The 21,769-nt window shown below is 41.8% G+C and overlaps 2 protein-coding genes across 4 annotated transcripts in view; one reads left to right on the top strand and one right to left on the bottom strand.

The window, feature by feature from the left end:
- The first annotated feature begins 3 nt into the window (after positions 1-3).
- On the top strand, positions 4-11,781 carry LOC135752157 (regulator of G-protein signaling 22). Of its 2 annotated transcripts, none has more exons than XM_065270549.2 (25): positions 4-115; positions 202-230; positions 328-390; positions 1,573-1,752; positions 1,848-1,933; positions 2,275-2,344; positions 2,421-2,478; positions 2,574-2,817; positions 3,038-3,199; positions 3,307-3,469; positions 3,555-3,653; positions 3,877-3,978; positions 4,053-4,247; positions 4,341-4,436; positions 4,861-5,018; positions 5,109-5,271; positions 5,404-5,556; positions 5,740-5,805; positions 6,092-6,250; positions 7,255-7,434; positions 7,540-7,695; positions 9,006-9,068; positions 9,843-9,927; positions 11,511-11,558; positions 11,647-11,781. In XM_065270549.2, exons 1-25 carry the CDS (start codon positions 97-99, stop codon positions 11,757-11,759), a joined length of 2,910 nt encoding a protein of 969 aa, XP_065126621.1. In that variant the 5' UTR covers positions 4-96; the 3' UTR covers positions 11,760-11,781. The 2 variants fall into 2 exon arrangements, with proteins under 2 accessions (XP_065126621.1, XP_065126620.1); XM_065270548.2 differs by having other exon boundaries at positions 6,089-6,250.
- Positions 11,751-21,769, bottom strand: part of LOC135752156 (intermembrane lipid transfer protein VPS13B-like) — an 84,324-nt gene continuing 74,305 nt past the window's right edge. For both annotated transcript variants that reach the window (XM_065270545.2, XM_065270544.2), the window contains exons 44-61: positions 21,212-21,469; positions 20,909-20,992; positions 20,496-20,671; positions 20,157-20,327; positions 19,108-19,315; positions 18,273-18,461; positions 18,040-18,186; positions 17,698-17,960; positions 15,785-15,912; positions 15,324-15,565; positions 15,055-15,170; positions 14,190-14,974; positions 13,939-14,115; positions 13,445-13,615; positions 13,180-13,356; positions 12,993-13,095; positions 12,614-12,863; positions 11,751-12,266 (exon numbers count right to left, since the gene is read on the bottom strand). In XM_065270545.2, coding sequence (XP_065126617.1) covers positions 12,018-12,266; positions 12,614-12,863; positions 12,993-13,095; positions 13,180-13,356; positions 13,445-13,615; positions 13,939-14,115; positions 14,190-14,974; positions 15,055-15,170; positions 15,324-15,565; positions 15,785-15,912; positions 17,698-17,960; positions 18,040-18,186; positions 18,273-18,461; positions 19,108-19,315; positions 20,157-20,327; positions 20,496-20,671; positions 20,909-20,992; positions 21,212-21,469 — 3,894 coding nt within the window. In that variant the 3' untranslated portion in view covers positions 11,751-12,017. The remainder of the gene's footprint in view (positions 12,267-12,613; positions 12,864-12,992; positions 13,096-13,179; positions 13,357-13,444; positions 13,616-13,938; positions 14,116-14,189; positions 14,975-15,054; positions 15,171-15,323; positions 15,566-15,784; positions 15,913-17,697; positions 17,961-18,039; positions 18,187-18,272; positions 18,462-19,107; positions 19,316-20,156; positions 20,328-20,495; positions 20,672-20,908; positions 20,993-21,211; positions 21,470-21,769) is intronic.

Below are 21,769 nucleotides of genomic sequence, written 5' to 3'. Positions count from 1 at the left end.
AATCTGAAGCCGAATTTTGCGTTTCATCACCATGACAACGCGATCTGACGCGCGTGACTCCCGCGGCTCTGAATCCGAGCAGCTGAACTCTTCGCGATGTATCGAGCGATTCCCGGTGAGTTTCGATCTTTATTTAGATTATATCGGTTCGGTGTTGTTATTATTCCCGTGTGTGTGACGCAGTTTTGCGTTTGTTTTCAGATTTACCGGAGATAACGAGCGACAACTTCGTAAGTACAGACCGATGTCGCAATGTTTCTGTATGTGTGTGATGATGATGATGATGTGTAACTTTACTGAAGTGAAAAATCATCTGTTTTTGAACAGGAGGAACATCTGACATCTGATCAGACCTTCGTCGACTTCTTTAACGACTTTCTGTTGCTGCCAGTGAGAATCAATCATTTTACTTTAGTTAACATGCAGATAAACTGCTGTGTTAGTAGCAAAAAACACTCGAGTAAAAGCAATAAAGTTTCCACTGTTAGTTACATTGTTTAATAAAAATTGATTCAGATATTTTTTCATAGACAGGCTATGTAAGTATGAGCGTTAATTCAAAGGCTAAAGTCCTATCTACTTGAATGGGGTCAGACAGATATCCCTAAAACCAAATATAATAATTGGTGACCAACAATTACATCTGACATCAACTGTACCATAACTGGTTTCTTAACCTCATATTGCTCATTCCTAGAGAGTCATCAGTCTTTATGGATTAATGATTGGCTCTTTTAACTGGAAGGCAAGATTTCAGTCACCAGATCGGCCATATGAAGCGTTAAATGTCTTCTTATTTATAGTAGTGTTTAATCTAGTTAGATCCAATATCTCTCTCTGATAATTGTAGTGATTAAACACAGGCTGTTTGTTCGAAATAAGACCTCATAAGTCAAGATGAAGCTTGAGGAAAAATGAGGGACAACATGGCATTGTTTCAATATATTGAGCAAAACATTAAATCAACGTGAGGTTGAATCAAAATACTTCTTTCTCTCTGATTCAGTTATAAAAACAATAAAAAAAAACAAAAGAAGAAAAAAAGCGGTGGTAAACATGCTCCACAAGTCAAATATACTACGATATATTCTTGCTACATATATAAACCAGTATAAAAATTATTAAGATTTAGTGCATTGAAAGTAGAAACCGCATACTAAAACTTTTCAAATATTTAAAAAAAAAAGGGGCACCTGTATAAAGCAAGCATGTATTTTGACATGACACATGATGCACATAAGTTTACATAACGCATCAAACACACATTTTGACATGACGAGCCACACACATGACCGCTTAATAAATGTTGTGACGAGCTTCGCATCGTGCACCCTCAAAGAAGTCACCGGCCACCACTGAGTTTCAATAACACTCAAGTTGAAATTCCCCTAAACTTGTATTTATACAACCCTTTACACACTTTAATGCAGCTGGATGTTAATGAACATCATGAAAATAAGAATAAAGAATAATCACAACTACAGCGTCCTTACTGTACTGTGTAATGATGACGTTGAGTCGCTCACACTCATAAAGCACACCTCTGTGTGTTTGTGTGTGTTTGTGTTTCAGGTGTTTGGTGTAGCTGTCAGATATGATCAGATCTCTGCAGGCTTTGAGCTGCTTAATCAGACAGCTGAAGATCTGTCCTGTCGAATCAGATCTTCTCTACATGAACTCCAGTCAAAAACGCTCTCCGATCCAAACTGGCTCCCACCAGAACCGGTTCAAGACAACCGTTACACGGTCACTGTATGTGTTTAGATGCACTGGATGGATGCCGTCCTGAGGTGTTTGATGCTGTCATGTGTTCAGACAGATGAAATGAAATGTGTTTTCTTTTGTAGTGTTTAGACCGAGATCAGACCATCCAGTGGCTGAAAAGAGACAGACTCTCGCTCTTTCTACAGAGTGACACTTACTTTGAGTACAGGTGAGATCAGACAGTATGTGGATGTTTATTGTAATCTTTATAGATCAATAGATATATGTGTGTTAAATGTCCTGTATGAGAAATAAGATTGCGTTAGCATTAAAAACAATAAATACAGGACTTGAGAGAAGGTGCATGTTATAAACAAGATAAACAATTTACAAAGTAAAACATCACAAATAAGTAAACATTGCATAACATTATGTACATTGTTTAGAAAAAAGCATCAAGTATTTGTATATAATATATGTTGCACTTGTTTTATTTTATAATGCAACTGTAAACACTTGTAAAGCCAGATGATTTTCTTCTGTCTTTTGCTCTGTGGGCTTTTTACACAGGCTGGCTAAATGTCTGTCTCAGCTCAGTGGTCCAGAGAGACCAGAACATCACATACAGCTGTGTGAGGAGGTACATAAAACCCTAAATGAATGCGTTTACCAGAGTAAATACTGTAAAATGAAATCTGTTCTCTGTGTGTGAGCAGTTCTGCAGCTCTTCAGAGATTCATCGGCATGAGACGCTTCATCAGTGCACAGCTCAGGGTAGACAGATGCACTGCAAAGAAATCATTGACATTATAATGACAGGAGGGATGTAAAGAAACAGACACTAAACCCTAACTCTGTTTTGTGCACAGGTCGAGTTAAGACTGACAAACACAACCCAACTCAGCTGAACCTCACACAGAGACAAACACCTCATTCTCATACCCGAGCCCCGGACACCAGAGAGAGCGCCTTGATGTCGTCTGGTGTCCATGGTGCCAGTGAGAGATTTTTGGATTTTAAAAGGTCTCTGGTCGGTGGGCAGGGAGAGAAGATTCTGGGTCTGTGGATGGATGTTGAAAGACTGAAGACACTCAACACGCAGACAAAGAGCAGGTGCTTGAGTAATGCTCTCCAAATAAAACTCTCTGTGTGTGTGTGAAGCTCACCCAATGACACTCACAGTTGCAAACATAGTTTACTGTTTGACGTTTCTGCATATTAAGCTGAGATACGCTAGAAGTTCTTATAAATGCAAACGTGATTTCTGTGACCTCTTAAGTATGTTCAGAGAAACCTGTGTTTAGTAATGTGTCTGTTCTGTGTTTGTGTACAGGTATTTAGTGTGGATGAAGAGTCAGTATGTGTACAGCAGCAGCTCGACAGCCCTGAATGTTGAGCTTCTCTCTAGACTGAGATTAAACCACAGCATCAGCTGGCAGTTCAACACACTCATTCATGTTCAGTCCAGACTGCTGGAAACCTTGATTCTCTACTGGTAAACACACACACACACACACACACACACACACACACACACACACACACACACACACACACATCATATTTGTACTGCACATTTACTGAAATATGTGTGTGTTTCAGGGGTCAGCGTTTTACATGCTGTCTGTCTGATCACTGGCCCGTATCACAGCTCATGTTGAGTCCTGTGTGTATGAGCACCTCACACCTGTCTGCGGCTGCGCATGTGCCATTTTCAGTCTGCGCAGACACAGCAGTGCAGCGGGCCACCTGCACTGTAAAGAAGGTAACTGCACAACCTCTCGTGTGTGTGTGTGTGTGTGTGTGTGTGTTGGGGTGTGTGTTTGATCTGTGTTATACTCTGTGTTTAGGTGGACAGCAGCGAAATGGCTTCATTGATGGATGTTCTACTCACTGAACCCAGATCAGGCTTCACTTTCACACATTTCTGTCAGAATTCAGGGATTCGGGTATAAACTTGAAAGTGAATTTGTTTGATGTTTAGCTGTCTGTTAGAGATGAATATTCTGGTCAGTGGTTATTTTAAGACATTTAACAGGTCAGGTGTGTATTTATAGAAAAATAATGCATACCTGTGGAACATTTCTCAACCAATGAGGAGAAAGCCTTCACCATGTCTGTGGTATAAATATATTTCCACTGTCTGTCTAAAGTCAGTGTGTGTTTGTTTAGGTGTGGGAGAACGCCGTTCATTTCTGCTCAGAACTGTTGCAGTACATTCAGCTCTTCTCTATGACTACATTTGATCCTTACAGAGTACAGCACACAGCTCAGGTGAACACACGCACATGCACATGGGCACACGCACACATGCACACTCTCAAACAACACTTTTTCTTTCATCTCAGCTCTTGTACAGCTCGTACCTTTGCAGTGGAGCTCAGATGAGCATTGGGTTGAGTGAGGAGAACAGAAAAGGTGTTCTGGCCCATTTGAGTCCAGCATTTGAGGATCTATTTGATCAGGCGGAAGAACATGCACTCACCATCCTGCTGGAGCCGTGGACGCTCTTCTCAGCGCAGCTGACAGAATCACTGAAACAGGTCAGTACCACCACCACCACCATCATCATCATCACATTCTGTTAACAGTACAAGGTCAGAGTATTGAGCAAAGATCGTCTCTGTGGTCTGCAGGTGGCACTGAGGGATGAAGTGCGTTATGCGGAGACTGAACTCTACCAGATGCTGCAAAATCTATACACGCATGCCCAGACAAAAAACCTGCAGCAGGTAGCACACATACGCAGTTACATAACACATTGCATTGTGGGATTCAGTACCCAAACAGTGTGCTCTGTTATTTTGATGCATTCTAACACAACACGGGTCTTGACGTTGACATCTAGAGAAGACCTAGAATTTACCTCTAGTTTTACTTCACCCAGTGAACACACGCACGCACGCACACACACACACACACACACACACACGCGCACACACACACACACACAGTGGTCAATCATTTATTGCATTGACCAGAGCATCTTCCTTTGGGTTACAAGCCCGACTCTCTAAGCTACAAACTTGAGTTCAGTTTTATTTGTGTAGTGCTGTTCCCAGTGCAGTTGAACAGACAGCATTTGATTTTAGTTTAATGTCTTTATTAAGCAGAAATAGTTTGAGTTGGGTGATGTTGTGCTGGTTTGTCTTACAGGCGCTCAGAGCTTCTTCTGCACCAGCAGAGGTCACCAGAGCTCCAGATCTTTGGTCAAAGGTTCCTCTTCAGTTCCGTGGGCTCCGCCTTCATTCTTTCATCCAGAATCATTCAGAACTTCAGCTTTTCCTCTCTTTCCTCGAGAAGAATTCAGCCAGGTCAGGTGCTGCCACATTGTAGATGAACATAAAATACTTTATTATCGAGGTATATTTAATTACCTGCATCCTGTGTGTGTGTGTGTGTAGTATGGATTTGCAGTACTGGTTGGATGTGGAGCAGCTAAAGAAAACTCCTGCCAGTGATGAAGGACTTCTGGAGGAGAGACACTCAAACATCAGAGCCAAATATTTCAATAACAGTTTTCTGTTTGGACCCAGCAGCCCTGCTAGTGAAGAACAACAGATGAGGGTACACACAATCACGCACGCACGCACGCACGCACGCACGCACGCACGCACGCACGCACGCACACACACACACACACACACACACACACACACACACACACAACACTCACTCATTCAGTGTATTTGTGTGTAGTTGCTGCAGATGTCTGCTGGTCTTGTGTGTATCAGTGTCTCTGTGTCTCTTCTGACTGAGCTGCAGTTTGTGGTTCAGAAGCGTTTAGAAGATCATTGGCTGCCGCTGTTTCTCTCAAACTCACACGAGTTCAGCACACATCACAAACTCAAGGTGAGATCCTCATCCTCACAGTTAAAGTCATGTGATATAATCACCACAGACACATTTATGTCTCTCGCTTATTCTCTCTCCCAATTTCTCTTCTACATTAAATATTGGTGGATAAATAACACAACAAACCTGACAATCACAATTTTGTGGTGTGTGTGTGTGTGTGTGTGTGTGTCTGTTCAGTCTTCAGGTGTAATGTGTGAACAGCAGCCTGTCATCCATCACAGGAGAAGGCGACAGTTTTATAAGGTGACTTATGACCTGCAGTAATGTTTCTCATTAGATTAGATTTTGTCATCAGTATCCAAACACTGTCATAATGTGTTTGAGATGATTTATTAATGTGCATGACAATGTTTACTAGGTTAATTGATAATAGAGTAGTCAACTGTGATTTAAAAGCAGTATGTTGGTAGTAGAGAAGAATTCTTATAAACACTTTGTATATAATGAGAGAAAGAGTTCATCTGTCTGTCTGTCTGCCTGTGTCTGTCTGTCTGTGTGTCTGTCTCTCCGTCTTTGTGGCTGTCAGCAGGTTAATGGAGGTGTGATGGCTTCGTCTCAGGTGTCTGTCTCTCTGCGTAAGGCTCTGTTAAACCCTCTCACCTGTCTGCAGTTCCAGAAGTTTCTGTCAGTCTGTGGTGATCTGCTGGAAAATGATCTCCTCTTCTGGCTGGAGGTTCAGAGATATAAGGTGAACATTTAGAGATAAGAGGAACATCTGTCAGATGCTTTTATCCAAAGTGACATACAGTATCCATCTTATTTGCGAATGCATAAGTAAGTGATGTGACGTCCGTTTCAATAGCTGGCCGGTAGAAAACAGTGTTGTGGGAGCACATATAAAACATGATTTAAACCATTATGGTAAATATTTACTACACCTGCCATGTATGAACCAGTGTGAGGATGAAATGAAGAAGTGCCCTGATATATCATATCATATATATGTAGTTCAGGGATGGGCAACTTCAGTCCTGGAGGGCCGGTGTCCTGCAGAGTTTAGCTCCAACTTCCCTCAGCACACCTGCCTAAAAGTTTCTAGTATGCCTAGTAAGACCTTAATTGGCTGCTTCTGGTGTGTTTAATTATGGTTGGAGCTAAACTCTGCAGGACACCGGCCCTCCAGGAACGAAGTTGCCCATTCCTGATGTAGTTCTAAACGTAGGTTCGGGAGGAGCCTAAACATTCAGGCCTGTCAATCATCATTATGAGCGTATATAAGGCAGCCTTCAGGCCTCCGGGTCCAGCTGCAATTGTTCCGGCATTCCTCCTCCTCCTCCTCCCCATCTCCTCCTTTACTTTCTCTTTCTTCCTCTATGCAGTTTCTGTTGCAGGGGGGTTGAACTTGGGGCTCGAGCCCTGGCCACAGTCAGCAGCATCTTTCTCATTCAACACATTGTAAGTCATTTGAACATAATAAACATATTTGGATTTCATAATAAACATTGAAAATCCACTCGTGTCCCTTGCAATTCGACTACATTAGCTGTAGTGGCTCACTCGAAGTCTTACACAAAGGAGCGCAAAGATGACGCAGAACAAAAATACATCAAAAATAAGGTGGATAGTTGTGTGTTTACTGGTGATCAAACTTCTGACCTTAACACACTACTGACACAATGATCTACCAGTTGAACTCTGTTTGTGTGTGTAAGGGTTAAAGTTGTTCAGATATATTTTCTGTGTATGAATCAGGATCTGTGTCATTCTCACTGTGATGATGTCACGGTTCAGAGGAAGATCTCCATCATCATCAGTTGTTTCATCAGTTCTTCTGCCCATCCCACACTGCAGATCCACATCCCTCCTGAGCTGGCAGAGCGCATCACCAATCAGCGGCGAACCCTCGGGCCATATGTGTTCAGAGAGGCACAGGTCTGACCAATCACACAACAGAGCTGATAAATGACTGATACAACACAACATTTAAACCCTGTGTGTGTGTGTGTGTGTGTGTGTGTGTGTGTGTGTGTGTGTCAGATGTGTGTGTTTAACCAGCTGCTCACACACTGGCCTGATTTCGTGGCGTTACGCACAGCTGTGGGTGAGAAGGAGGTTCTCCGAGTACTGGAAGAGAACCAGTGGAGAGAGAGAGACAGAAGAGAGACGGGCGAGCAGGACGACAGGCTGTCTGAGGTACATCACGTGACATCATCACATCTGTGATTCCTATATCATGAAGGCCAGTATCACTACTGTGCTGGACTTAAAGGCACAATATGTAAGATTTAAAAAATATCCAAAAACTACTAGCACAGTTTTGTGTATTTTGTTCACATGTGTTCTTACATTATCCCAAATGTATTCAACAATGTTCAAATTAATACAGTGTTACATAAAGTGTTCAGCCCCTCTTCATGTCCACTTTCTTTAGGTTCTGCTTTTACTTAAACTCTTTTAACACGTTAAAATCTTGTAATAATCTTTGTAATAATCTTTGTAGAGCTCATCATTACAGCTTATAGAGACAGACACTGAGAGTTTTCTGAGAGCTACAGCTTGTATTGTGTCATGAACGTCCAGATGCACTTTGTGTTCTGTGATATTCAGCAGAAGCATTCAGATGTAATTTATAATTTAGTATTTTGCAGTATTTACTGTGATAATAATCTTTTATGTGGATTGATTTAGCTGTGGCTATAGAAACAGATCATACCCAGATGGCTAAAGTCTAAACAACAGTGCTCACATGAATAGTCTTTAAATGATTGATCACTTGCTCATATTATCTTTTGTATTTTATTTTGCTCTTTATATTGAAAAGGCTTGCATTTCTTTGATTTCTTTGCCTGTGATTTGTTTTTTTTGTTTTTTCTTCCCTTTCGCTCTCTTTGTCGTCTTTTTTGGTATTTTAATTGCTCTATCTTTTAAAAGTCGCCTATGGACAAGTGTTGCGAATTAGCACTTGTGCTAAAACACTTAAACAATGCATCTGGTTTGTCCAATGTAATTGCTATGTCCATATCAAATAAATTGTTATTCATTCATTCATTGTCGTGTCGTCACCCGCAGGTGGATTTGTGCCGAGGTTTTATTGTCTTAATGTTTTTATCAAACCACTCTGTTAACTTACATTATAACATAACCAAAAGAAAACTTATAAATCATGTTTGTGTATGATGTCATGAAATGAGTCCTGTCAGACTGATTTCTAATTTCACTCCCATCGTTCCACGCTCCTTCAAAGCATCCTCAAGCTTGTTTTAGTTTGGGGACCTCTAGCAGTGAACATGACATATTGTGCCTTTTAACCATGTAAAGGTTTTTGTTGTCATATTTTTAGTTCTAGTTTGAGTATTTTGTTAAATTCCAGTTCATTATTTAGAGTTCATGTAAAAAAAAACTCCCAGCAGACCTACAGCTTCACCATTAGTTTAAACACTGAAGATGTTTTTATACTGAATGCAGTTTGTCACCGGTCGTCTGTGTGTGTTTGTGATGAACAGGATGATGAGCTGCATGATGAAGGTCTGATGGAGGATTCAGGAATAAAAGAGGTCACCTATAAGGTCAGAGGTCACATTCACACATCATATATCACCAAAAACATAAATAAATCTGACAGTCCAGAAGTGTCATGTTAGTTTTCTCCAGAGGTGGACCTGTTGTCATGATTTCTTTAAGACAACACTTCCCAACAGACCCTTTACAAAACAAACGATCAGTTTAATCTGTACATGTTTAATGAACTTAAAATTGTACGTCAAAAAGTTACATGAACTAAGATTTTTAATTTATGGGTCTAAAAAGCTTTAAATATTATCTACAGATTCTTACAAAGATTTTTGATTTCTGTAGACTACAATCTTATGGATCTCTGTGGGGAATGAATCGGTTTAAACCTTTTAGAGGTCAGGGTTTCCCAAATCTTCCCCTGGAGGGCCGAGCACTACAGAGTTTAGGTCCAACCCTAATCAAACTTACCCACCTGTGATCTTCAAGTGATCATGAAGACCTTGCTCAGGTGTGTTTGATCAGGGTTGGAGCTAAACTCTGTAGTTCTCGGTTCTCCAGGGTAAGATTTGGGGAACCCTGCTTTAGGTTAACATATTAAATCTGAAATCTGGTGCTGGTTTATGACGTGGTGCCTGTATGAACCCTGTTGTGACATCATCAAGTAGTGATTTTTTTTTATTACACACCTGAAATATGACTTTTACATTTGATTTGTTTCTTTGGGAATCAAACCCAAGACCATTAATAGTGTGATACTCCAGCGATTAAGCTGTATAAAAGCCATGGTTTACATTTGTTGATGGTGAATTGCGTTGTTTTGTCATCAGATCTCGTGGTGCTACTCAAAGCACATGGCAGCACTGGAACATGAGACAACTCGGAGGGAGGAAGTGATGTCATCGTGTGGGACAGGTACGCACACAATTCAAATGCAGATTTAAAGCATGATCTATTTTTGATCTATCATTTAATTTAAAGGAAAAAGAGACTATAAGTCTCAATATGATTTCTCCTGGTTAAATAAAGTTTGCAAAGGAGTCATATGACTTGATTTCATGTTTTCCTTTGTTTAATGATGAAGTGTTAAATGATGTCTGTGCACATAAAAGATCTGTAAAGTTGCAAAAATTAATTTGCATAAACCGCCCTAATGTACACGCAAAGAGTAGAGAGAGTCTCTAACTTTACAAGTCTGGATGGACACAAAGGCTTCGTCTAAAGCAGGGCTATTCAAATCTTTCTGAGCACTGCATAGTAGGGATGTGCATCGATGCATCTCGTTCCCATTGAAAAGACCTGTCTAAAAATTGATTCTGAATCGTAAGGCTCCGATTCAGTGTTTCATGCACAGCTTGTGCGTGTACTACGGCTCTGTGATCAGTAGGAAGTCCTTATCAATCTAAAATCACTACAAGTTTGACTCGTTTATAACGAGTATTTAAAAAAGCAACACTCGTCAAACACAATCATGCAAAATATTCTCTATTATCATGAAAATACCTGAAACAATCTGAAGAACAGCGATATCAATATTCCTGTAGACATTTCCTGGAATAGTGTTTGTAATGATACTACTTCTGTGGCACAAATGGAGTTTCTGCACGAAAACGCCCCTGGCTTTTGAATGTGGCGGCATTTCACCGTAATTCATTCAAATTCATTCATTGAGAAAACGCGCATTTGCCCGGTTAATTGTCACAACCCCACTGCATAGTTTATCTCCAACCCTAATCAAATATTCCCACCTGTGATTTTCTAGTGATCATGAAGACCTTGATTATCTTGCTCAGGTGTGTTTGATCAGGGTTGGAGCTAAACTATGCAGTGCTCCGGCCCTCCAGGGTAAGATTTGAATAGCCCTGGTCTAAAGGTTTCCTGTAAGTAGCCGATGTTTCCGTATTTAATGAATTTCCTACCGATGATTTAAACGCAAGTTTTGAGCGCTTTTCTCGTTGTTTCAAAGATCACAAATGCAGTAATGTTTTTTTGGGTTTTGTTTTAGTATCCTTAACTTACCAATCTATTACGTTTCACTCATATCACGCTGGTAAAGTTGATCGATCAGCTTAGTCATCTGTGTTTTCTGGGTCAGATTCAGGCTCGTATTGATAAGGTAGTAAATACCATAGTATCTCCTGGCTTTCACTATTACTTTGGGAGCTCATCTTTCAAAACATTGGAAGGAGGCTTTCTCAGAACAATGAGCTTACAGATGGGCAAGACTTAGAGGTGCTACAAAAATGTACTGTATGTGGAAAATAATGTATTTTTTAACCATAAACCACCCGAACATATTGTATTACACCAAATACACAAAGTAATGAGCTTTTAGCCATGAAATATGGGCCCTTTAAATTGACGTGAATCACTAAATTTGTGAGGATGTTTACAAAAATATGATTTCCAAAAATCCAGTTATCCAGTCTTGTTTTGGGTTAGGGTTACCTAAAATCATTAAATTTGATCTCCTCACGATGATGATGTTTTCTGTACAGACAGAAGGTCAGGATCCAGTCTGAGACTCACAAACACATCAGCTACAGGTCAGATGATAAAGACGCTCACCTCCTCTTCATCAGCTTTACTCCTCATTATCAGCTCTATAGAAATCATTGTGTTTGTGTGTCACAGGTCAACAGAAGCACAGAAACAACCGCTGGCGTCCGTCTGCGTCCAAACATACAGACAGAGCTAAAGCGCACAACAGGACAACATGTGAAAAATTATACAAAAAATCGTTATAATTTATAAAATTTATTAATCAACATTTATTTTAAAGCGATTCTTTAGCTCAGAATAGAGGAGGGACTATTAAAATAAAAACCATCATCTTTTGTGGATTGCTTATAAAAATACAGATGAAAGGCCTTATATTGGTTTTCAGCATCACAGACAAACAAACATTGTTCATATAAATACAACAAAACTCTTAATATTTATAAAGTCGAGCATTTCTCGTGGGTTAAAGTCTTTGAACAAATAATCGTCTGCCACGAAGACTGTTAGTGGAAGCCGATGCGAAGGGCTTTATTTTTCACCATGGTAAACTTGCAGATAAACACGTGTGCAAAGGCCGGGTCAGCCTGGTAATGGTAGGTTTTAGTTGTAGTCGATGGCGGTTCAGCAGGAGTGACGACCGTCGGCTGATTGAGGGACGCCGTGGACGGTGAGAGATATTGAGACGCTCCTGTGACGAAATCCACCAGACGATTATACTGCAGCTCAGAGAGACACTCACGACCTCCATCAGCCTGAGAGAGAGACAGACAGACGGACGAGAAAGAGACTAAATGTTTGTATTTAGCGGTAGGATGAATTTTTTTTTACAAAACATTTAACTGATTTTATACCTGCCACTGATCTTTATTATAAAAACTCTTCAAACAACTTAAAAGAGACACAACTGCATTCATTTGCCATTTTGTATCATTTGTGATAAATATTTGTTAGTCATGCATCATATACAGACCAATCTTACTGTGAAATCTCACTGATAGATTTGTGTATTCCTCAGTTTCATTTTGAGGGCCTATTGTCAGATTTTACAATCATGAAAGGGAAAGACATCAACAAAATTCAATCTAAACGAAGTGTGTACCTCAGTGTCTCCAGAGACTCGATGCTGCTGAAGTGTGAGTGTGATGTGTCCAGGTTTGTGTGCGTCATGTTCACACTGAATCTCTGTGATAGGAAACGCCTGCTGTTGTGCGTCCTCACACACACTGACAACAAACAAAACCTCTCCACTGAGCAACAAACAGCCCGAGTGTTCCTGACCGGACCCGCTCACCATACACACCTCCAGAGCCATGTGTAGCGCCGGGCGACCCAGAGACTGTAACATCTTCCTATACGACACACACGTAATACACAGCAGAAGTAACAGTGAGATTGTGTGTTTGTGTTGAGCTGCATCACACAAGTTTCACCGTCCACATTATCTTGACGTATAAGAAGAGCAGAACGTTTATGTTTACCAGACGTATTTGACGTGGCTGTTGACAGCGTCTGCTGATTTTCTGTCTGTCGGGAGACACAGCTGCTGAGGATGCTGGGAAAGTCCTGCACCGTGCAAGAGACCTGAAAACACAAACATACACAACGATCACATTTGCAGAAAATGATGTCACACACACATGTATGATGTCTAACTGCTGAATGTACCATAACCCGTCTGTGACACAAGTTCAGCTGCTCCTCCTATTGGTTTGGTGAAAACTCCCACAATGCCTTTCCCCACTCCAGAGATGACGCCACGCGCTGCACTGCTCGCTGAATCAGGCATCTCAAGAGTGCGTGTGAATGTCTGCATGGGCTGATCCACAATACCTGCGATGGCACCTGTATACACACACAAACACAACAAGCATTACAGACTGACATACAGCGAAAGAGAGAGAGAGACTGTGTGCGTGTCTGTGTCTCTCACCCAGTAGACTGATGCCCAGTCTCGACAGTCCTTGTCTCAGTCCGTCTCCCAGAGTCTCAGGCAGATGTCTCCGCCACTCCTCCTGTCTCATGTAATGCTCATCATCCAGTGACAGACGGTCCATGTTACGTGCAAGACTCGTTGCCAAATTAGTGATGGACGTCAGAGTCCCTGCAGAGACCCCACAACCAGAATCTCATGTAAATGATCGTTGCCTATCCTTCTCTGATTCCCCTATCATAAAACCATTATTCTAGCAAAAGCACAACATATATACCAGCAAAATATATTTGAATTTGGGATATTTTAATGTAAACATTTTCCTTTAATGAGAAACACTTAATCTAAAGCTAAACACGTAGACAATATGTGTGTGTTTCTTGGAAATCAAACCCATCATCACGGCGTTGCTAACAGCACGCTCTAAACCTATAGTTTATAAATGGGTTATTATCAATGTGAAGTCAGTGGAGGTTTAGTGTTTGCGTTGTCACCTTTAGAAATGTGTTTGATGAATGAGTTTGTTCCTCTGGAGACGCCACTGATAAAAGCTCCTGGTCCACGAGTCAAACCCTCATACGGTAACCTGAAGAAATCTGACACTCCATTCCCGATACTTCGTACCAGATTGGCGGGACTGCCCAGGATTTCCAATGAACCGACCACCCATCCTAAACAACACAGATTCTGAATGGTCTGAATCGAACAGATATTTGTTTTGTGGGAACGTGAGCGAGAGACTCACCCGCTCTGAAGAGGGCGCCTGCGGCGTAATGCATTGCGAGCGCGTGCACGAGCTGTCGCGGGGTCGTGCAGATCGGTCCGCGTTCGAACGTGGAGAATGACAGCGGCGTGTGATCGGACGCGATGTAGAGCTTCAGAGAGGCGTGGATGCTCACGAGCAGATGAACGGCTTCGATGGACAGCTTCTGCAGATGCACCGGCTTTTCCAGCGCTCGCATGGACTCCAGGACCTCGCTTGGAACCGCCGGCCATTCGCCTTCTCTCCGCCCCGACTCCCTCTCGCCCAGCACGGACTCTGGGATGTAGGTGCGGAAGAGCGTTTTCATGTAATAAATGAAGGTGTCTTCCAAATAGATGCGTGCAGGTTTGATGCGGAAGGCGAGTCGGTCCAGCTGCCAGTCTGCGGAGACGCACACGGTCACAGACAGGAAACACGCTTCACAGAACTCCTCCGGGCGATGCGTGGTGAGCGTCAGGCCGGGGTCGCACGTACACACGCCCGGCTCCGTCTGCGGCTCTTGGCAAACGATCACTGGGAAGTGGAAGCTGGCGCGATCGTACAGCTGATTGTCCACCTGCAGGCTGCCGCAGTGCACCCGGACCGTGTGGATGGGCAGAGCGGCGATGTCATCGATCGACAAATCGCATGGTGGCAGATGAAGCAGCAGTTTGGAAACGGTGAGACGTAACAGCTCCACGGATCTGGACGGGGTGGTGATGTCATCACAGAGCGCCACACTCACCTCATTCGACAGGATCCTGAACGAGAGCTTCTGATTGGACAACCTGTCACCAAAACACACCCACACTAAATAAAGCCCTCTGGTGGAGTTACGCAGAACATCAACATGAAGAACAGTTTGTACCTGTAAGGTGCCATCAGGTCTTCGGTGCTGCTCTCGGGTGCGAGGGTCAGTGTTATGGTGCCACTCTGGTGAAGCACATCAATGTACAAACAGCCAAAACCAGGCAGGAAAACAACCTGCAAATCACACAACACACTAATTATTTTAACCAATCGGTGCCCTTTCATTTTCTGATCTCCTTTAGCTGGAGCCTGATGCATGTACTGATGAGACCACATTTCTGCTGGTCTAAAGTCACAGATGTTGTGTATCTGTGAGTGTAGCGTCACCTGTGTTCCAGGGTTGCTGATATCGATGGAATCCGTCCAACCTGTTGTGTTGGGCGTGTCTGTGGGATTGATGGGTGTGGTTATGGGATCAGTAGGCGTGTCAGTGACAACACGGAGCAGCAGAGTGGGCAGCGTCTCTTTCTGTTTGCACTCAGGAAAGTTGGAGGCGTGATGAAACAACTCATGATGAACAGAGGAGACCGCCGGCAAAACCTTGCAAAACACTTCATCTCGTGGACACTCTGAAACACACGCACAACACGACTGTAACACACGCACAACATGCGTGAAACACACGCACAACACGACTGTAACACACGCACAACATTATACTGACATTTCACAGTAATCTAATATAATCTAACACATATGCACACAATGCACCAATACTGAAACATGCACATAACATGTGATGCTGGTTAAATTGTGTGCGTTTATCAGTGTTTGTGTGTTTTTGTTACCCTTGAGGTTTTCCTTTAGTAACAGCTTCATTGGGCAGCGGTTGTGAATCAGCATCCGTGGACAAAGATCTTCACTTACAGTAAGATATGTGATGCCTAGATGCTCCTGACAGGTCAGAACCAGAGCCCTGATAAACACACACAGACACACAAACACACACACAAGTAAAACACACACACAAGTAAAACACAGCACAGTCAATTACTGACCACAATTCACCACAACCCTCAACTCACACTAATGTGTCATTTATTAAAGAGAGATTTATGTTTACAGTTACTGTCAGTTTAATGCTACACAAATTAGTTGCTTTTGGACCGTTAAAGTGTCATTTATAGTTGTGTCGTAGGTCATGCGTAGTCTGTAGCCTGATGTGCACCACACCAAAAATAAAACAAAGCATCTGTTGTATGTGGATCACAAGTGCTGTGATTGGTCCACTAGAACCCCTCACGTCAGGTTAAATAATCTGCGTCGCATTTCTTTATGGGAATTTCCATCTCCAACAGTAAAAACAAAGATGGGTCAAGTTGAGGAGTGATTTAACTCAACCAATGTCGCTGTCTATTTACCTCCATCACAGCTAATCTTCTCAGATCATAGACAACAAGCTGCTTCTCTTCTTCTGGGTTTGTGGATTAACTGGCCAAGCTTCTTCTTCTTTGGTTGTTGCGCTGCTACTGTGGTTACACATGTGGATACTGCCTGCTAGTGGTCTACATGTGTAAGTGCACATTGACGCGGACGACAACCCAGAAGTATTTATGAAAACTGAGGTGTAGCCTATGCTGATCTGCTGAACTTTCGCACAACTATAATGATTATTACTATTTTTATTATTAATATAATGAGCACTTTAGTTCTGGTACTAATCTATAGGATTAAGTACTGGTGTGATTAGTTGTGAACTAAATGTTACCAAGTACCATTGGCACTGTGATTAGTGACTCTGGTCATTTCAGTATGATGATGCGTCACCTCAAAAAACCACAGCATTCATGCAGTGATGGGCAGAACAGAAAACAACCAGACAACAATCTGCCCCAAATAATAACACACACACACATTCATCAGATACCTGCATACTGTCACCACATCATCACCACAGAAACATGCAGTACTGGATTACAGGCTGAACATAACAACACAAGTTAATAACGACTTAACGATAACAACTGTTTGCTGATCATTTTACATTGCGCTGCGTGCATACTTTGTTGGAAAATGATGATGATGGATGACGACAATCCATGTAAATGATCGAGGATTTGTCAATATTTCATCTATGTATTGGGTCTGTGGGCTAAAAGTACACACGGATGTTATTATCATAAACACCTGTCATGGACGAGAAGCACGAGCCTGTCTGGATTAATGACTGACGCTCAGTTTCATAATAAAGTGCTGTTATGAATGTGATGAAACCCTTCACAATAAGATTACTGTTAACAGAGCGATAACTTCATGATTTAGTGCTTAGATATCAGATTAGGTCACGATCAGAGCCGTGCTGTTGTTTTTGTGCAAAAAGGAGGATTAAGAGATTAAATGACCTATGATAGTTTTATATATCAGCGAGTTATTGTGTTTTGTAACATGTTGGTAGAGGAAATATAACCTTTATCTTTACAAGGCTTTTTTAAAGATGTCACTGCTAGTGTTTTGTATGCTAGGCTTTTGGCCAATAAACACTCTTATATCACAGATAATGAAGAAGGAGCTAAATTAGTTGGTGGTCCGGTATTAAAATAAACCCCAGCTCCTGCGTTGATAACAAATAGTGGAGGTACTATGAAAATGCAGCTATTTAAAAAAGATCTCCATTTAAATGAGGTGGATTGCATCTTCAGTGATGCAAATGAAACGTCTTTAACAGGACCTCGCTTGCACGCGTGTTGTTTTTCAGACGTACCTCGTGTTGAAATGGTTTTGTCCTGTTGCCTCCACTGGTACACAAACACTCTGTCTGGGGAAATCTGATCGCACAAACGCTGGAAGACTCCAGAGATCACCCTGAACATCACAACTGAACAGCAGATGTTTGGATGACAGCGGGGTATTCAGTTCTGACAGTTCAGACGCAGGACGCACAACATCCCAGCAGGCCACAGGACAAGACACCTGATCTCCAGCGTGACCCACACTAAACACAGATGACTCGGGGACCTGATAGACCTGAGTGACAGACAGCAAATATATTTAATATCAATCAACATTAACAAAGAGCAATGACGTGTGTGTGTTTGTGTTGTACCTGGTCATGTGTTGTAGTCATGTGTTGTGATATCACAGCTTTGCACTTGATTGTGTTTGTTGTGTTGTTTAGCAGGATGGTTTTATCCTCAATCTGTAAAACTTGAATCCCGTATTTCACTGAAGATGACACACACAACTGACAGAGCTGACAGACAGACAGAGAGAGAGACAGACAGTTTAGCTGAAGACAGATCATCAAATCAGATCAAACACAAACAGACAGACAGACACCTTCAGTTTTCCTGGCTGAGTTCCGAGTGTGATGTCTGTGTGTATGTATCCCTCCTCATCCAATAGCAGGACATCGGCTCCGCCCCCTTCTGGCCACCGTGGGGATGACACCTCATGGACCAATCGCACAGCAGGAGATTTGTGCACTGTGTTAGTTTGTGGCCAATAAATGCCAATCTGAAACGCATCCTGTCACACACACACACGAAAGAAGATTTAATGTAACCTAACCCAAAAACTCATCATCATGACATCAAGTTGAAGTTTATGAGTCAAGTGTACAGATGTATAAACTACAGCAGTAGTAGGCTATATATGTAGTAGTGTGTGTTCCCGGGATGGCAGTATGGGTTTAACATTTACTTCCCTTTCATTGATTTTACTACTGTTCTGGACCAGGATTGGTTGACAGTGAGGTGCATTGCAATTAACCAGATACTCCTCCGAAAGTTCTTGATCATATCTCTGGTTTTGCTAACACGCTATCATCAACACCACCTTCATCTGTGTAAGCGTTTGTGTTGAGGCGCAGTAGTGAACATGATCATGACCGCAGTGCCCGCTGGATAAACCCTCAAATTTATACTGCATCATAGTGCAGGCATGCCACAGAAAACCCCTGGCACACAGACGCTGCCAAAACTACTGTGGCAGAACAACTAATAAATACTGCAGCTCCACGGAGACCGAGCTCTGTTTGTTTCACTTTTACAGTCCATTTGAAACTCATGGATCTGATTCGACTTAAAGTTCTCCTCTCTGATTCATCATGCCAAAGAGAGAGAGAGAGACAGAGATATAATGAGAGACAAGACAGTAAGAGAGAGAGAGAGACCTTGAAGTTCGGTGGTACGAGAGTTTTTCCAGCTGGTATCTGAATGACGATGTTTTCAGCTTCAAACAGCCAGAGGTCCCAGTGTGAGTTATTGACCAGAAGAGCCCACGGCAGAAGCTCCACCATCAGTGTGTTGAGACCGGACCTCCACGCGCTTAACCTCACCTGCATGGGACTGTCCCACTGCGCCACAGACTCCACTACAGACCTACAAACACACAATCATTTATCTCTATTACAATACAAGCAGAAAATAGAGTAATATAAAAAACAATACAATGATCAATAAAAGTCTTCAGTATTTAGTGTCATCTCCTCTTGACAAGAGTTCAAGAAAAATGTATATGCCAAGAGAGGTCAACATTCAATACAAACTTTTACCAGATGATGACATTTTGTTCTGAAATGTGTGTTTTGTGTACATATTTTCTGTAATTAGACTGGAAATTTAATGAGAGGGGCATATATTTTCATTTATACCACGGGCCTGTTGAATGCTTTATTCTGATTGGTTGATGATGTATATACATGATTTTTCCATAACCACACACCTGACCTGTCAAATGTCTGTGGTATAAGAGGAATTGACTCAATAATTGACTCTGGTTCTTAATTACTTGAAAATAATTCTGAATAAATCTGAATGCCCCCTCCCCTGTTCTCTATGTTCTGGCGACAGTTTTGGGTTTATGCCAGCATGATAAAGTTTGGCTCTCGTAAGGGGATTTTTTTCTGATCCCGCCCTGAGTCTAAATGATTTTGACACACCCGGATATATGAGATGCTAAAAGTCATTAAAACACTCGTATAAGCTTATATAAGATATGCGTGTGTGTGTGTCAGCTGTACTCAAGGGACGTTTATGTGTTGATAAAAGAGTTACATCAGGATGTTGAGGACATTAAATCATCTCAGTTTAAATGATTTGAATAAGACACACACACACACACACAAAAATTATTTGTAGGTTTGTCTATAGTCATTATTAAGACTCTTATATCCCAATAGCTATGAGAAATATGTGTGTGTGTGTGTGTGTGTTTGTGTACCTGTCTTTCTCTCTGCTGCTGTAGGGCCAGGCTGAACTCTTGGATGTTTTCTCTTCATAAAAGTAATCTAGAAGATTCTGATGATTCTGATCTGATGCTGATCTGCTGATGATCTGCTTAATGACAGCAGTGGACACAGGAACAGCAGAGTCTGATGCATCGTCTTCCTCACTGAAACACACATTTATACACACACACACACACGCACACCACGTACACACACACGCACACACTTTAATTAGTAGTGTGATTTCACTGATTCTTGTGTGTTAATACAGTATGAAAGTTCAAGTAATATCATTTCTGTATGTGTGTGTGTGTGCGTGCGTGCGTGCTTACCTGGCCTGAAATGTAAGGTGGTGTATCAGATCTGTCTCTACGTTCAGTAGCGCCTCCTGGTGGCCGCGGCCATGAATAAGCTGCGTGTGTTTGTGGCCCAGACTTCTTTTCTCAACATGAACCAGAACAGCATCAGGCAGATGACTCCACATCATAAAGAGAGGACTAAACACAATCTAAACACACAACACCACAACACAACTTCTTCATTCACACATCATACAGTACAAGCGTTGAACACCACAATACTCACAACTTTTAATCAAAACACTCAAATGTCTTCACTTTCCTTTGCATTCTTACTTACAAAAACTTGCAGTTTAATTCAAACTAACATGAATGTGTGTGTGTGTGTGTGTGTGTGTGTGTGCGTGTGTGTATGTGTGTGTGTGTGCGTGTGTGTCTGTACTCACCAGTCTCTGTTGAATGTGTGTGTTTGCCTCCAGTAGTATTATTGTGCACCAAAAATGAAGCAGTGACCCATCAGAACATGGCACCTAAAAACACACACACACAAACACACAACGCAAACTGTCAGTCAATTTGTTTCAATCTTAATCAGCCACTGTGACTTAAAGTGTAAATCAAATAAAAGTGACCATCACAGTGGGTGAAATATGACAGCTAAACATATCAGATATATTTTATAGTTTGATTGAGTTCTTCTTAATCTTTATATGGAGATGAAGCAGATATTTCACTCTTATGTAGTCTACCTGTACCACAGCGCTGTTGTTATTTTGCTCCAGACAGACGTCTTGTGACCACGCATCATCACCGCAGGCTCGCACACACAGCTGCGTGACTTCTGCTTCCTCCAGGACAAATGAAGGCAGTTTGCTGTCGGGCTCCAGACGTGTGACACGCTCACGTAACGCAGCTTCACCATCATGAGCGCTGTGATGCTGAACGAGTCTCAGCTCTATAGACTGACTGAGAAAACTGCACATCACCTGCCTGCCACAAATAATCACCTGACAGAGACAAACATCTTAGCATTAAAGGCACAATATGTATTTTTGTAAAATCTCTTATGTTATAATGTAAGTCAACAGAGTGGTTTGATAAAAACAACAATACAGTGAAGATTTAGACGTTTAAATAAAACTTCTGCATGAGGTGCAGCACAGATCGACATACAGAGAGTGACTCGATCGTACTGCTTTTGAATCGCTTTCATGATTCTGTGAAGTCATAAGTTGATCGTTTGCGCAGCGCTGCATGAAGTCAAACAAATCTATGATTTTTACCACAGTAAAGCAGAAACTGATTTA

Source organism: Paramisgurnus dabryanus, chromosome 13 (genome assembly GCF_030506205.2).
Source record: "Paramisgurnus dabryanus chromosome 13, PD_genome_1.1, whole genome shotgun sequence".
Classification (NCBI taxonomy): domain Eukaryota; kingdom Metazoa; phylum Chordata; class Actinopteri; order Cypriniformes; family Cobitidae; genus Paramisgurnus; species Paramisgurnus dabryanus.
This window is presented reverse-complemented; position numbering and strand designations above follow the sequence as displayed.